An 18,895-nucleotide genomic window follows, 5' to 3' on the forward strand; every position below is an offset into this window, starting at 1 on the left:
GCCAAAACAAACGTCCTTTATGACCATAATAAAAGGCCATTACATAACAGTTGTAAGAATGTCCACTAATGAGAAAATTCAATTGCATATAATTAATTTCAGAAAATTCCTCATTGGCAATCGGAGAACCTCGGCCATTTTCCATCGAAAACATCCTTGCATGTATGCCGGTGAATTAAAAGAAGTAGTTTGTAAACTAAATAATAATACTAAAGAATCTTAATACTATTACTTGATTGTATTATTTTAACATGTAATTTGTATTTAATTACTAAGTTCAAATTGATTACCAGTGAAGTGATTATTGCATAAATATTTAAGATTCCAAAAATCAAAGTCCCTAGGTTTAACTGTTAAAATGAAATCACTATCCGATCTACTCGCAGCGTAGTTAAATGCAAAAAAGTCTGATTTTGTAAACCGTCCATAAATATCCGAGATAACTTATGATGAAAAATGGCATTCGGAACACCTAGGCCATCTTCAATCGAAAACACCATCGGTTGACAATGTCAGAATTCTTTACATTTATCCCCTCTCATAATTGTGGATCTAACTGAATATCGTTATTTTGTAAGTGCGTATTTGATGTATATATGTATATATATATATATATTGTGTTTTGAAAATGCCTTAAATGTTTTAAATATATATATATAACACAGTAAAATGCCGGTTCAAGAATCTATATACAGTGAAACTGCGTTCCCTCAAACAAGCGTTCGTTCGAGAACCGGTGTTCCCTCGAAGTCGGAGCTTGGTCCCGAACTTTTTTCCTTCTATTTTCATATAAAATATACCCACGCTGCATCGAAACCTAATTATGTCGAGCAGTCGAGCAATATCCTCGGTCCCAAGTACACAAATCGTGCACAAAACCTTATGGCTCGCTCGAGAACATAATTTCACACTTTTTCCCGAACGCGTGTTCCAAAATAAACAAACAATTGCTAGGTGTTAAAATTTTCGCAAGTTGTAAAAATTGCAATGACGGTTGAATGGCAATTTGATAAGGTGTGAAAAACCGTTTTTCACTGTTAACGCATGACCAATATTAGTTGATATGGGCATTTGAGATGATAATTATGAGAAGTTAATAACGAGAAGTTAACGCTTTAGATGTGGTCAGAAGGTTCTTTGAATTCACTGCCGATGCTGACCATGATCTTCAGACGCTCTGTACGCTGTCACGTCACAATACGATTGAACGGTTTCGCGAAGCCGACAAGATGCGCCAATCAACAATGTTTATTTTGTAACGATAATAGCATAGGAGATGAATATCATTATTTGTTGGAATGTCAAGAATTTATTGGTAAAAGAAAAAGTTGTCTTGATAATAAATATATTAGACATCCAAATATTATTAGATTTAAACAAGTAATGCAAATAAGACCTGATCAGGTATACATTTTGAAAACCTCTGTAAGCTTATTAAAGAGATAATGGTTAGATTCTCATAATGATACATACATTGATGCATTTTGTTTCCCTTTAAATGCCTCCTCCATTATAGAGGTATAATGTTAATATTGGATGACACTGATTGAATTTATTTATTCTTATAGATTATGTCTTAAAATGTTGAGACTATTCTCGTTCTTTACATAGTTGTATATATATATATATATATATATATTTCAATACTCTTTTTGTCATGTTTTGTGACATGAGTTATACGAAATAAACTTGGAAACTTGGAACAATCCTTGATTTTGCGAAACTTAAATCTGACTAATGCCACAATATGTACTGTCATTCAAATGTTGCTTGTTACGAAAATGTGCTTTTTTGTTAAAATAAACATTTCTATTTATTCATTTATTGTTTTTTTCTTTTGCATTTTACATTTAGTTTACATCAACTTTTGAACATATTAGCGATTTCCACAACGCAACACATAATCGGTGTCTTAGTAAACAGTCTGTTTGACGACTTCAAACTTAAAATACACAAAAAGATATTTCATATCATACTGGAAAATTGAAAATCGGGTCGTTCGAAACATCGGTTCCCTCGAGGTTCTGGCTCGGTCCCTGGCGACCTCGAGTGATCGCAGTTTTACTGTAATCAAATAAAAAACATTTCTTTTCTTTAATAAGTCGACCGGTTTCGCTTGTTATTTATCAGGGCTTAAAATTAATGTGTAATTGCTATCCAACTTCACATGTGTACACATATGTGCGTACGCAACGTCAATTGTGACGTCATCAATTTGTGTTTAAAAATGGCTTAAAAATGTCAATAAACTAACGTTCTTTTGAAAACCTAGCTAAAACATCATTATTGTGAAATTTATAAAAAGGGATTTTTGACTATTTTGGGTGGGTTTTGCAATAATTATCTAAATATTTACTAAATGGTATTTGCCTTGTTGATGGGTCTCATATTTGTTGGTCATGAACTGTACGTCTATGTGTATGTTTGTCTCTCGTTTGTCCTATATAAAATTCTTAGCAAATAATGTAACACGCTTTTAAACTGGTTCGAGCCACACAGGCGTAGTTTTACACAGGTGGAAGACACTCCACGTTGAATCTTACTATTTTTGTGAAGCATATGTTTACAAGCTGGTTTTATAAGGCTTTATGCAGAATAATATGGACACTTTTTCGTAAGAACGTATGATAAATGTGTTACGATATGTATATAAAACACTTTCGATTCTTGCTTCTTTGAAAAAACATGTACACTGATAAAACTACACCTTGAATGCAATGAAGTTGTTTTATAACTTCCAGGTTAATGATGATAATTTGTAAGCTTATCACAAACATGTACTGGTTTTGCCAAGAGGGAAGAAATCGAACTATGCCATATCTTCCTTTTCTTTTGATCTGTAAGGGTGTAAATTACATGCATGGGCACCTCACTGCAATTGTGGTTGGGAAAGGACGAACATTGAAAGGATCAAAACGTCAACTTGATATTTAATTTTGCGTTACAATTTATAAACAACAGGTAACAACATCCCTTTTTGGAGAGTAGAAAATCTTACAAAGTAATAATTTTATCAAAGATATCTTTAAAGCATTACATTTTACTGCAATATCCTTCCTCAAATTGGCATTGTCTTTGCATTACAATTAACCAGTTGACACATTTTATTTTATTTATTTATTTAGGTTCTATCTTTTGAGGCTATAATTGTTCTTGACCCCTTCGAGAAATTCAGAGTAAACGTGGTTTTGAAAACAGATAGATCACTTAATTCTACTAATTCAACCCTAATTGATCACACGAGGGTTACTCATCTTACCCACAATCAATTGATCAGTTAATTGTCACTTGTCTTACAATCAATCGATCAATTGATGGTCACTCATCTTATCCATTTCGTTTGAACAATTAAGTGTCATTCATTTTACCCAACTCAAACGATCAGTTTAGAGTCACTCACCTCACCGCACTGAAAGGACCAACTGAAGATCAACTCACCTTACCCATTTAAATAATTTCAGTGTCAATCATTTTACCCAACTAAAGTAATCACTTGATGGTCACTCATCTTACGCCATTGAAGTGATCACCTGAGGATCACCCCTTTTTTACAAATGAAGTGATAAATTGAGAGTCATTCCTCCAATGAAGTGATCACCTGGGGTCACTCATCCTTCCCCAATGATTTGATCACTTGAGGGTCACACATCTAACCCACTGAAGCGATTACTTGAGGGATTTTCCTCTCACACAACTCAAGTGATCTATTAAGGGCCATTACCACAACGAAGTGATCACCTGAGGGTCACTCATCCTTCCCCAATGATTTGATCACTTGAGGGTCACACATTTAACCCCACTGAAGCGACCACTTGAGGGGTTTTCCTCTTACATAACTCAAGTGATCGATTGAGGGCAATTGACATTCAACAGTCTGAAAGCTATTATTTAAATCAGTGAATAAGGAAACCAGGATATGTTAAAATGAACCATAAATGAACCATTTACGTGATGCAATAAGAAACTTAAGGATATTATATAAATCAAACAATCAAACGTCAAGCAAGCAGGCAATCAAACAATAAATTTACTACTTAAAGGGGTTTTCCTCTTACAAAACTGAAGTGATCAATTGAGGGCAATTCATGGCACCAAACTAAAGTGATCACTTAAGGGTCATTTACCCACTGAAATGATCTGGTAAGGTCCAATGTATTGAACAACAATACATGGTTTTCTTCTCATATCGCATTATTAATTAGCGGCGGTTCCGTTAAGCGAAGATTAAAAATATAATGATCTTAAACTATCTTTATTCGATTGTCTAAATTACGTATCTGGTCAAAGCTACTTAGGGGATTTGGTAATATTGACCAAACATTAATCAATTGATCGATATAAACTTTTTTGAGAAAAATCTATCTTGATCATACTAATATTAATTTAAGATCTCGCAGAACTTTACATATTATAGCGTTGACGAAATAGTTTATCTATAAGGATTCTTGAGACGAGGCGATGTGATCAGATCGGTCGGTAGCGCAATAGACCGATTGTCCATTTCAGCACGTCATTTACCTCCTGTTCTGTAAACAATCATTAAAAATTAAATTACATTTAACAGTCTGAACTCTATTATTTTGATATCAGTTAAGAAGGAAAACAGTATACGTTTAAATGAACCATGAATAGGTCATCCTTTAAAATTGGCGGCAAGTCAACTTTGTGTGGTTTTACGTCATGCAATTAGACACTATAGGATATTATATAAATCAAACGTCAAGCAAGCAGGCAATCAAAGAATAAATCTACTGCTTCAAGGGGCGTGAAATTAAAACATAGCCGGTTGAATTTGGCCTATTAAACGCTTCTTATAACATTTTTTTAGTATGTTCATTTTTCAAACATATATGTTTTGTAAAGCAATTTAAGCTAAAATATATGACTGGTATAATATTTTACGTTCATTACTAAAATGTTTTTACATAAAGCGCGTTCAATTGATACCAAAAATAATATCGGATTACCTGACATATTTGAGGACGAAATGTAAGTGATAAAATAGAAATTCAGATGGTGGAGCAATATTTTTTGTACACTCCATACTAAATTTGCATTGATGCAATTAACACAAAATGTCCGTACAATATATTATGTGGATTGCTTTGAAGTGAGCAGACCTACATTTACAAAATAAATGTTTCATTTTCATTCTTCAGACAAATCTTAACCTTTAGCAGAATTTCATTATTGTAACTGATTTCTGTCCTGTTATTTTAAATATTGATATCAGCAGAAATATAGTAAACTTTGAAACGCTACTTCATTTTCACGTAAATTTCTAGGTACAGTGCTTTATATGGTGTTCTACAAACACTGAATCTGAATGATTTTAATGCGATGACAATGTCAGAATTCTTTACATTTATCCCCTCTCATAATTGTGGATCTAACTGAATATCGTTATTTTGTAAGTGCGTATTTGATGTATATATGTATATATATATATATTGTGTTTTGAAAATGCCTTAAATGTTTTAAATATATATATATAACACAGTAAAATGCCGGTTCAAGAATCTATATACAGTGAAACTGCGTTCCCTCAAACAAGCGTTCGTTCGAGAACCGGTGTTCCCTCGAAGTCGGAGCTTGGTCCCGAACTTTTTTCCTTCTATTTTCATATAAAATATACCCACGCTGCATCGAAACCTAATTATGTCGAGCAGTCGAGCAATATCCTCGGTCCCAAGTACACAAATCGTGCACAAAACCTTATGGCTCGCTCGAGAACATAATTTCACACTTTTTCCCGAACGCGTGTTCCAAAATAAACAAACAATTGCTAGGTGTTAAAATTTTCGCAAGTTGTAAAAATTGCAATGACGGTTGAATGGCAATTTGATAAGGTGTGAAAAACCGTTTTTCACTGTTAACGCATGACCAATATTAGTTGATATGGGCATTTGAGATGATAATTATGAGAAGTTAATAACGAGAAGTTAACGCTTTAGATGTGGTCAGAAGGTTCTTTGAATTCACTGCCGATGCTGACCATGATCTTCAGACGCTCTGTACGCTGTCACGTCACAATACGATTGAACGGTTTCGCGAAGCCGACAAGATGCGCCAATCAACAATGTTTATTTTGTAACGATAATAGCATAGGAGATGAATATCATTATTTGTTGGAATGTCAAGAATTTATTGGTAAAAGAAAAAGTTGTCTTGATAATAAATATATTAGACATCCAAATATTATTAGATTTAAACAAGTAATGGAAATAAGACCTGATTCAGGTATACATTTTGAAAACCTCTGTAAGCTTATTAAAGAGATAATGGTTAGATTCTCATAATAATACATACATTGATGCATTTTGTTTCCCTTTAAATGCCTCCTCCATTATAGAGGTATAATGTTAATATTGGATGACACTGATTGAATTTATTTATTCTTATAGATTATGTCTTAAAATGTTGAGACTATTCTCGTTCTTTACATAGTTGTATATATATATATATATATATATATTTCAATACTCTTTTTGTCATGTTTTGTGACATGAGTTATACGAAATAAACTTGGAAACTTGGAACAATCCTTGATTTTGCGAAACTTAAATCTGACTAATGCCACAATATGTACTGTCATTCAAATGTTGCTTGTTACGAAAATGTGCTTTTTTGTTAAAATAAACATTTCTATTTATTCATTTATTGTTTTTTTCTTTTGCGTTTTACATTTAGTTTACGTCAACTTTTGAACATATTAGCGATTTCCACAACGCAACACATAATCGGTGTCTTAGTAAACAGTCTGTTTGACGACTTCAAACTTAAAATACACTAAAAGATATTTCATATCATACTGGAAAATTGAAAATCGGGTCGTTCGAAACATCGGTTCCCTCGAGGTTCTGGCTCGGTCCCTGGCGACCTCGAGTGATCGCAGTTTTACTGTAATCAAATAAAAAACATTTCTTTTCTTTAATAAGTCGACCGGTTTCGCTTGTTATTTATCAGGGCTTAAAATTAATGTGTAATTGCTATCCAACTTCACATGTGTACACATATGTGCGTACGCAACGTCAATTGTGACGTCATCAATTTGTGTTTAAAAATGGCTTAAAAATGTCAATAAACTAACGTTCTTTTGAAAACCTAGCTAAAACATCATTATTGTGAAATTTATAAAAAGGGATTTTTGACTATTTTGGGTGGGTTTTGCAATAATTATCTAAATATTTACTAAATGGTATTTGCCTTGTTGATGGGTCTCATATTTGTTGGTCATGAACTGTACGTCTATGTGTATGTTTGTCTCTCGTTTGTCCTATATAAAATTCTTAGCAAATAATGTAACACGCTTTTAAACTGGTTCGAGCCACACAGGCGTAGTTTTACACAGGTGGAAGACACTCCACGTTGAATCTTACTATTTTTGTGAAGCATATGTTTACAAGCTGGTTTTATAAGGCTTTATGCAGAATAATATGGACACTTTTTCGTAAGAACGTATGATAAATGTGTTACGATATGTATATAAAACACTTTCGATTCTTGCTTCTTTGAAAAAACATGTACACTGATAAAACTACACCTTGAATGCAATGAAGTTGTTTTATAACTTCCAGGTTAATGATGATAATTTGTAAGCTTATCACAAACATGTACTGGTTTTGCCAAGAGGGAAGAAATCGAACTATGCCATATCTTCCTTTTCTTTTGATCTGTAAGGGTGTAAATTACATGCATGGGCACCTCACTGCAATTGTGGTTGGGAAAGGACGAACATTGAAAGGATCAAAACGTCAACTTGATATTTAATTTTGCGTTACAATTTATAAACAACAGGTAACAACATCCCTTTTTGGAGAGTAGAAAATCTTACAAAGTAATAATTTTATCAAAGATATCTTTAAAGCATTACATTTTACTGCAATATCCTTCCTCAAATTGGCATTGTCTTTGCATTACAATTAACCAGTTGACACATTTTATTTTATTTATTTATTTAGGTTCTATCTTTTGAGGTTATAATTGTTCTTGACTACTTCGAGAAATTCGGAGTAAACGTGGTTTTGAAAACAGATAGATCACTTAATTCTACTAATTCAACCCTAATTGATCACACGAGGGTTACTCATCTTACCCACAATCAATTGATCAGTTAATTGTCACTTGTCTTACAATCAATCGATCAATTGATGGTCACTCATCTTATCCATTTCGTTTGAACAATTAAGTGTCATTCATTTTACCCAACTCAAACGATCAGTTTAGAGTCACTCACCTCACCGCACTGAAAGGACCAACTGAAGATCAACTCACCTTACCCATTTAAATAATTTCAGGGTCAATCATTTTACCCAACTAAAGTAATCACTTGATGGTCACTCATCTTACGCCATTGAAGTGATCACCTGAGGATCACCCCTTTTTTACAAATGAAGTGATAAATTGAGAGTCATTCCTCCAATGAAGTGATCACCTGGGGTCACTCATCCTTCCCCAATGATTTGATCACTTGAGGGTCACACATCTAACCCACTGAAGCGATTACTTGAGGGATTTTCCTCTCACACAACTCAAGTGATCTATTAAGGGCCATTACCACAACGAAGTGATCACCTGAGGGTCACTCATCCTTCCCCAATGATTTGATCACTTGAGGGTCACACATTTAACCCCACTGAAGCGACCACTTGAGGGGTTTTCCTCTTACATAACTCAAGTGATCGATTGAGGGCAATTGACATTCAACAGTCTGAAAGCTATTATTTAAATCAGTGAATAAGGAAACCAGGATATGTTAAAATGAACCATAAATGAACCATTTACGTGATGCAATAAGAAACTTAAGGATATTATATAAATCAAACAATCAAACGTCAAGCAAGCAGGCAATCAAACAATAAATTTACTACTTAAAGGGGTTTTCCTCTTACAAAACTGAAGTGATCAATTGAGGGCAATTCATGGCACCAAACTAAAGTGATCACTTAAGGGTCATTTACCCACTGAAATGATCTGGTAAGGTCCAATGTATTGAACAACAATACATGGTTTTCTTCTCATATCGCATTATTAATTAGCGGCGGTTCCGTTAAGCGAAGATTAAAAATATAATGATCTTAAACTATCTTTATTCGATTGTCTAAATTACGTATCTGGTCAAAGCTACTTAGGGGATTTGGTAATATTGACCAAACATTAATCAATTGATCGATATAAACTTTTTTGAGAAAAATCTATCTTGATCATACTAATATTAATTTAAGATCTCGCAGAACTTTACATATTATAGCGTTGACGAAATAGTTTATCTATAAGGATTCTTGAGACGAGGCGATGTGATCAGATCGGTCGGTAGCGCAATAGACCGATTGTCCATTTCAGCACGTCATTTACCTCCTGTTCTGTAAACAATCATTAAAAATTAAATTACATTTAACAGTCTGAACTCTATTATTTTGATATCAGTTAAGAAGGAAAACAGTATACGTTTAAATGAACCATGAATAGGTCATCCTTTAAAATTGGCGGCAAGTCAACTTTGTGTGGTTTTACGTCATGCAATTAGACACTATAGGATATTATATAAATCAAACGTCAAGCAAGCAGGCAATCAAAGAATAAATCTACTGCTTCAAGGGGCGTGAAATTAAAACATAGCCGGTTGAATTTGGCCTATTAAACGCTTCTTATAACATTTTTTTTAGTATGTTCATTTTTCAAACATATATGTTTTGTAAAGCAATTTAAGCTAAAATATATGACTGGTATAATATTTTACGTTCATTACTAAAATGTTTTTACATAAAGCGCGTTCAATTGATACCAAAAATAATATCGGATTACCTGACATATTTGAGGACGAAATGTAAGTGATAAAATAGAAATTCAGATGGTGGAGCAATATTTTTTGTACACTCCATACTAAATTTGCATTGATGCAATTAACACAAAATGTCCGTACAATATATTATGTGGATTGCTTTGAAGTGAGCAGACCTACATTTACAAAATAAATGTTTCATTTTCATTCTTCAGACAAATCTTAACCTTTAGCAGAATTTCATTATTGTAACTGATTTCTGTCCTGTTATTTTAAATATTGATATCAGCAGAAATATAGTAAACTTTGAAACGCTACTTCATTTTCACGTAAATTTCTAGGTACAGTGCTTTATATGGTGTTCTACAAACACTGAATCTGAATGATTTTAATGCGATGGGTATTTCTTTAAAAGGTAATTCTTGAAATGATTGAGTCCGTGTTTTTGTTTCGCAATTTACAACTGTGTTAAGCGTATTTATTACTTCGGCGTGAATCTGGTCTTACAAATATTGAGTGACTCTGCTTTTGACCATATGTCCATTTACGATTAGTAAATTATTTTACTGTTGTCCACCGGTCTTGTTCTATTTGCTGGTGTGTGTGTGTGTGTGTGTGTGTGTGTGTGTGTGTGTGTGTGTATGAGTATGTGTGTGTGTGTGTGTGTGTGTGTGTGTGCACGTGTGCGTGTGCGTGTCCGTCTGTATGTCTGTGTCAGCGTGCATATTATTCATGTGAAAGTCTAATTACCACATGTCCGTCCGATTTCGTATGTTTGTAGTTGTTTTTTCATCCACTCATTTGTCTCAGGAGTCTGGCGTCGTCAGCGGTCTGGTAGACATCCCAATTGTCTATAACCAATGTTTGTCTACCTGGCCCTTCTTTTAACCCTTCCGTTCCTTTCACGGTCGTCTGCCAAAGCCAGAGACCAATACTACCCGATGATATATCTGTTCATTCATTTTTATAAAAGTGCCCTAGTATCATTACTCTATATTTATGCTTGTATGTAACTAATCGTGGTCATCATGATAAAAATGGCCTTTATTATGAATTATGCAGTCATGCATTAATCACACATAGACGCAAACCCATAAGTTTGCTACCAGATTGCAAAGCCTTGTCTAGAAGAATCGTAGTGAAAACATGTTTGATTTGAATCTATCCACACGATAATGCACTTAATGCTTAGTTTCACATATATTTTATCTTTCCAGTAAAGATCTTGTCGACGATACATATTCAGGATACTAATACTATGACAAGCGTGCCCATAATCCGGATACAGTAGTGTAGAGTCTCAAAGAACATCAGTCTAAGAATTCCTTTTCTAGGCAACTACCATAAAGCCGTATACGTCAGTTCTGTGATAACATTTTATCTTTTTAATTCAATTAATTTGATTTAAATTTTACTCATATTCCATATTTACTCCAATCAATCTCCAACAAATTACCAACAACCAAACAAATCACCGCTTTAGATACGCCCGGTATATACTTGAAAGCAAAGTATGTGTTTTCTCAGTATTTCCACACAATGCAGGTCTTAAGTCACAGGTTATGGATAAAACATAAGTAAGGCTGCTCCGTTTGTTACACTATTCCTGCACATAGTTTCTCAAAGAGTGCACCTATAAACTCAGGTATAAATAAAATTAAGTACATATGGTATAAGCGTTCACCATGTCAATCGGGTTCGTCCATTTTGCAAAGCCTACAGGGCCATGTCTGAGAAGTTACATGTTGTTACGAGCTGCAAATGTGTCCATAAATATATCTTCATATCGATGTAGAACCACTTGCCAGCATTCAGCTCTTTTATATGTGCATCTACTTTTTCTCGAAAACCGTGCAAAGTGGACCATACCGCCCTGAGACGGATTAAGCTACACAATCGGCTGTATAAGTAGGAATGCTCCTGCGAATTTTTATCTCTTTAACATGCAAATATTAGAAGCGTATATGAATAGTTTTTACTAGAGATTTGCCCTGTCAACGAATAGTCCAGATGTTATATCGTCATATAGGTTTTCCGTTTGTAATTTCATTTTGGAAAATCTAAGAACATTAAGAAACGGGTATATCTATATATGAACAGCTATCAAAGTTACGTCTACTTTAAAAACACTTTCAAAAACTCTCAAAATCATTGGATAATAATGAATTGCAAAAAGATATCCATTTGAAAACTATTCCAGTAATAAAATCCATCAAATAATTTCTTTACGATCATTTACTGTGAAAATACCTTCACACGTACTACTGGATGAATTGAATATAATTGCATGCATCTTTTTCAGAATAAGTATTTTATTTTCGCAATTAATTTAACAATATAAATATAAAAATATATTTGGATTGCAGTCCGGGTAAACATGGACTACTAAAACTATTTAATACATTTTTTTGTTAATTATTGCATATACAAACACGATCTCATCCAAGGTAATTGTGTTATATATTTAAGACGTTTAAAAAAGAAAATAAATGTTTATGCAAACGTAGTACATTGTACAGAAAAAGTAAAATTATGTTAAAACCAAAAACATTTTATATTTTATAAAATAGTTTTGTGAAACGTCTAAAACGGTTACATATTTTGTGGCATACATATGTTAGTGCTGATGTGCAGTTCTACTCTCATCGTCCGGCAAACATTTTACTTAAAACACTCAAATGTCAAAAATGCCTCTTTTCCCGTGAAAGTGTTCTTTGTCAGCAACTCTGTATCTCCGAACAAAAACGTGTCTTCTATATACTGATTTTCAAATGGAATGTCCATGCTGTTTTCAAGCTCAATCGTCCCGAGGAGTTCACATCCGGGGTCTGTTGTAAAATCGGGGTTCTGCTGTGTCGTCCTGTAGACGGGTGTCAGGGATATTTCACTATAAGGGGTACTCTGTATGGTCACCTGATGGTCCACTCCCACCTCCTCGTTCACCCGCACGAACACATTGAAGCAATCACGCACCTTCCACTCTCCATTCAGCATAACCTTCTTTTTACCTTGGTGCTTCTTTTCACTAAAAGTTGTGTGCCCTGATATCCCATACGTGTATTTCACGATCCTTGAGGATACAATTGCGGGATTATGGCCAAACCTCAGGGCGCCTTTCAACACAGCAAGACCCGCGTCTGGAGGGACGATAAGTCTCACGCCAGCTATTTCATTCCTCATTCTCTCCTGAACGTAAGGGCTTTCACCGAAACCGCCTACCAGAATAATGGTTTGCACGCGTTCCATCTTTGCTTCTGCTAAGAGTGAGTTTATATGCTTGATCAGCAGATCGATTGGCCCTTTGAACCATGATTGGATAACTGTGCTAACGATTTTCAGCTTGTCCTTACCTATTGGCTTTATAGAATTTTCCTGAATGTGCAAAGCTGCAATTCTCTCCTCAAGAGTTTGTTTGAAATATTTATCAACAAGGTCACGTAATGAAACAGATAAGCGAACAAAAACAGGATTTGTGTTTTCCGCATGAAAGGATCGTTTCTTGTGCTCAAAATCGCGAGTGATATCAAAATAATCACTCATTTCCGTCTTTCGCAGGTCAATCAGAGCCTTTTCCCCGTACAATCGACCCAACATAACCATATAATTTTTATCCACAAAGATACCTCCCCAAGGACCACAGCTGGCTTTGTGAATTTCCTTTAATGTTCCGTCTGATTTTCTCTCGTGTACGGATATGTCTGCTGTTCCTCCTGCAGTAAATCGCTAAAACGTGTTTTTGTTAAATATCACAATGAATTAAACTAAAACAAGAGTATATATTTACTAACTCCATAAGTATGAGTTTTTGACTCAGAAATGCTCCTTTTTAAACATTTCACAACATAGAATTGTAGTATTACTTGTTAGTTTTACTTGTTAATTCTACCTAATAGAGCACGTGTAATCGACATAACTCTTTCAGTAGCAATTTTTCAATACTAATGTAAAGTTTAACTGTCTTGAGTATTAAGAATCAAATTCAGGGCTGTGTATATAACTCAATATGGACCCTGATTTAAGAGATGTTGTCCCGTAGTCTATATAATTCGAAAAAATCACACCTATTACGTATAACCAGTGGTCTTATCTGAACGAAACTACGACAAGTATATTATGTAGATTTTAATTAAAATAAGCATTTGATTCTACAGAGCTAAACATAATTCTAACCTCCAAGATCGACGACCATGTACTGTGATCCTGCAATAGCTACAGCGCCCTTGATGTCCACATCTAAAGTTTCACACCAGATCGAGGCACATTCCGGCTCCAAGGCCAGCTTAAGGCGAGCGGGGTCGATGTCAGCCTTCACAAAAGTGCATATACAGGTTTAAAATAATATCAACGTGAGTATTAAAGTTTTGATTTTAGTAAACTTGATTAAAATATTAAGTTTTTAAAACTAACATTATATTGAACTTTTCCCAATACCAATATGCATATGATCAAGTGCTAAACAACCTACACTAAATTTAATCCAAAGGAAATATCAATATCTTACTGCAACTGCTGCATCCCTCATGAACCTCTTGGCATTGTCATCCCAGATGGCCGGGACGGTTAACACGTAAGTTATGTCTGTCTCTTTGATTCCTATTTTCTGCGTAGCAACTGCCTTTAGTAGATGTTCTCTAAGGTATTTTATCGATATAACAAACAATGGGAAAGCCGTCATACGTTTTCCACAAAAATCCTCTACCGTAACGTCTTTCGTCAAATACTAGAGAAAACATTACATGTTTACAAAAGCAATACTATAGTCATTACTTGATACGTTGTCTTCGTGTTGATGATGGCTCATATTAGACTATCATGATTTATATTGATTTAATTGACCGATACTAAGATACTTGTGATGTTAAGTACTCACTGACCGTTCAAGTGTGATTATCCCAACCATTAGTCATAATAAGATATTTATGAAATTTGTGTATGCTGCTTTGCTGCGTCTTATGTCTATCGTTGCGTGTTTCTTAGTAATTCAACGTTGTGCCTCTTCACAAGGTAATCTTCAATTAAATTGATTGTATTAGGTGCCCTGTAGATTTCTTAGTTAACTGAAGGTGCGAATGCTATTTAACAGTTTTAGGAATTAATTGGCATTCTTACAACCAAACCATGTTGAATATCTACACTTGCTCGTGGGCAAACCAATGTGCTATCATTAATTATATGTATATCAGGCAAACATGATTCGTAAATTTACAACATACCTTATTCTTATGAAGAACCATCTTAAATCTCCGAAAAAGCCTCCAGCCGTGGTGCTCATTATCTGCAGCAAGGATTGCGTACTTGTCCTCGGCCTCGAAACCAAACTTGTCAAACCCTCCCTCTGGATTAAGGAGGACGGATGTAGGCGTCTTTAGTGACACTAATCTGGAAGCCCCACCGCCTGCATACCAGATCTGATTTGTCTGAATCTTGTCGGGGTTATCTCGGAAGGAGAAAGCATAGCCGCTGTATGTTGTTCCGAAGTCGAAAGCTGCCACTATCAGGGTCTTGCCTTGAACACTGGTTGTCATGGTTATTAAAGCTACACGCTGCTCTAAAACACGAAATGTTAGTGAAGATGAAAATAATCTAGTGGTATAGGTTTCCGCCTCTCACCCAAGAAGGCAATGTTCCTTCCGTTTCTCTTGGCTCTTCGACAAAGAGAGCAGGTGCTTGTTCCATCAATACTCAATAATAACGAAACGATTAATTAAAAGCTCGCATTGATATGAAATCGACCATATGCTTCTTGATAAAACCGCCTCCAGGCCCAAACATCGTATAATTGAGTCATTCCATTTTACCACATACCAGCATGATTCAAAATGATTTGTTTTACATATCTGACACACAGATTCCGTCGATATCTATGTTGGTCAATATTCTAAAGAGAAGTAATTCTTGAGCTTAAAAAGTATTTGATCGACACTAATAAGTTATACTCACCTGTTTTATACATCATCAATAAACAACATACATTAATCTAACAACATACGAGAGAAAAGTAACATTAGTTTTTTTTTAAATTTTGCTATTATATGGTAAAATGCGTTGTAATGAGGGATTTGGAAATGCCTTTATAACTTTTATTATATTGGGTCCAGTGTTGTTTTTTACCCAGAAAACTGACTGGAAAGTAGTTTAGTAGCTTCTTCACACTCGAGCCGAAGTATTTGTTGTTTCATTTTACGGAATTTAGAAATGTATTGGTACATTTGTATTAGCTTTGGACATGTCTATATAGATAAAAAATACAGTTCTAGCTATTGCATAATGCCATTTTTTCAGAAATGGATTTAACTTGAATATGCTGTATGTCTTCGAAAATGGAATATATTTTTTGAGTAGGATAAAGACGTTGGTAATATGTAGTATTTTAAACCAAGTTTCGTAGCTTGTAGATGATTGGAAGGAATGTGTTGAGAGGATGACAAACACTTTGAAAATGTGTATATATATAGTTATATCCTAAGAGCAGCATAAATAAATATGAGAACGTTATTCTTGACAGTTGAATAGTTTTAATCATTCATACAAAAATGATACATGTACTTGAACTTATTGACGAAAATGGCAAAACGACTGGACAAAAAAACACAATGCAGGTTTCTCCCGTTTAAAGACCTCCCTCCCCCCAATGCCAATTGAACTTATTGACGACAGTAGCAAAACGACTGGACAAGTACACACTACAGGTTTCTCCCGTTTAAAGAAACACAACCCCTATTGGTTTTGACGAAAATTTTAGGACAAGCCCTGCATCAAAAAAAATGTGAAGACGACCCAGTTAATATACACTAAACGAATAAATACGCACACTAGTTTTCATATGTTCATCCAATTTAGTGTCACTGGTTGTCATTCAAGATAATCTTACTGATCATTTTAGAGCAACTTGTATCCTCAAACATATAACATGAAAGATTTCAAACAAATTGTTGAAATATGATGAAAAATAAACAACTTGCTTCATTATTTAATCTTGACCATGAACTGAATATGACATATTTGGTATGAAACGGTAAGCATATAAGTTACAATTTAGGTTTAACAAACACTAATTGTTCGTTCATTTTTCAAATATATCAAATTTTATCAAGATTCTTTTACACCAATAATTGTTATTATATCATTTGTGTTCAGCCTAAACAAACTTTTCGGCATTGTATTTTGTACAGTGCACACGAAACATGTTCTGTGTATACATGACAAGCATTTGATGATGATGATGATGATGATGATGATGATGATGATGATGATGATGACGTTGATGACGATGATGATGCTACTGCTGCTGCTGATGATGTTGGTGGTGGTGGTGGTGGTGATGATGATGATGATGATGATGATGATGATGATGGTGATGATGATGATGATGGTGGTGGTGGTGGTGGTGGTGGTGGTGGTGGTGGTGGTGATGATGATGATGATGATGATGATGATGATGATGATGATGATAGAAACGCATTTTTGAAAAAAAAAACATTTAATATAGAAGACGAAGCTTTCATCTCGCCTTGCCTTGTCACATTGATATTCGGCATAATGTTCATAAGTATTGTTTCTATCAGTAGTTGGTCATTACAATATTCAATATCAGAACAAACAATATATTAAAGTCCTGCGTTTCACATGTATTTAATACTGTACGAATTTCATTACTTCTTAGGAATTAATTGTCCGTTGTATATTTGGAAAATTCAGGGTTTCAATCATGATGGATGTTTTTATCGAGTTCTTAGTCAGCATTTTAGAGAACATACACAAAATTGAAACAAATATAAAATGACTTGTTTTAAAAACAAAAACAAATTGGCTTGGACTGTCAACAAGATCAACCAATTACATTATTTGCTTTTAATTGTTGACTAAATGGTTTCACACTATATTGAAGCACATGTTTCGTATATTTACAGCCTTTCTCTTGATCATCATTCGAAACAGGAAGTGTTCATCGGGCATGAAACGTCGATGAACTCGTTAATAAAACCTTATTTATATCTAAACAATACGGCAATGATAACATCAAAGTTCATATACTTTTGACATCGTGTCTATCAAAATTTGAACTTCTTTTCTTTTATAAACGTGTTTTAGAGGCCTTGTTCAAACATCCTGCTTATCCTGTGAATATGTCAATATCTTTTACATATCTAAGAACATAAATCGTATGGGACCAATGCTTTACTAAAGTTAACGTATGAATTTGATAACTGAAAACTGAATCTCGGATCGAATCCGGTTAAGTTTATCATAACGATATACTAAAAAAGTATCAATTAATGAGGCATACGATTTAGGTTAATCAAATTAAGTAACTGAACGTTAGAGGTTGAAGAAAATTATTTTAAAAGTTTTTTTTATATAAACTATTTATTTATTCTTCTTGATATTACTACATTTTTTTTGTTTTTGATTTTATTCGACGTGGCTTGACGTGGCTTTACGGGGCTTTACGAGACTTAACGTGGCTTAACGTTGCCTTTCATTGCATTTGTGTGCTTCACGTGGATTTTCATCGCATTTCGGTGCTTTACGTGGCTTTTCATTGCATTTCGGTACTTTACGTGGCTTTTCTATTGCATTTCGGTGCTAATCATGGCTTTTCATTGTATTTCGGTGCTTTACGTGGATTTTATTGCATTTCGGTGCTTAACGTGAATTTTCATTGCATTTTGGTGCTTTATGTGGCTTTTCATTGTATTTCGGTGCTTAACTTGGATTTTCATTGCATTTCGTTGCTTAACGTGGCTTTTCATTGCATTTCGGTGCGTAACGTGGCTTTTCATTGCATTTCGGTGCGTAACGTGTTTTTTAATTGCATTTCATTGATTTACGTGGCTTTTTATTGCATTTCGTTGCTTAACGTGGCTTTTCGTTGCATTTTGGTGCTTAACGTGTTTTTTTCATTGCATTTTGTTGCTTAACGTGGCTTTTCATTGCATTTCGTTGCTTTACGTGGCTTTTCATTGCATTTCAGTGCTTAACGTGGCTTTTCATTGCATTTCGGTTCGTAACGTAGCTTTTCATTGCATTTCGTTGCTTAACGTGGCTTTTCATTGTATTTCAGTGCTTAACGTGGCTTTTCATTGCATTTCAGTGCGTAACGTAGCTTTTCAT

General features: G+C 34.4%; 1 protein-coding gene across 1 annotated transcript; it reads right to left on the bottom strand.

Annotated features, from left to right (window-relative positions):
- Positions 1-12,442: 12,442 nt before the first annotated feature.
- On the bottom strand, positions 12,443-15,306 carry LOC128245753 (heat shock 70 kDa protein 12A-like). The gene is made up of 4 exons (XM_052963981.1): positions 14,995-15,306; positions 14,283-14,501; positions 13,952-14,087; positions 12,443-13,491 (listed from the first exon to the last, which is right to left on the bottom strand). The coding sequence occupies exons 1-4, from the start codon at positions 15,304-15,306 to the stop codon at positions 12,443-12,445; spliced, it is 1,716 nt and encodes a 571-aa protein (XP_052819941.1).
- Positions 15,307-18,895: the final 3,589 nt, after the last annotated feature.

Source organism: Mya arenaria, chromosome 9 (genome assembly GCF_026914265.1).
Source record: "Mya arenaria isolate MELC-2E11 chromosome 9, ASM2691426v1".
In the NCBI taxonomy this organism is placed as follows: Eukaryota; Metazoa; Mollusca; class Bivalvia; order Myida; family Myidae; genus Mya; species Mya arenaria.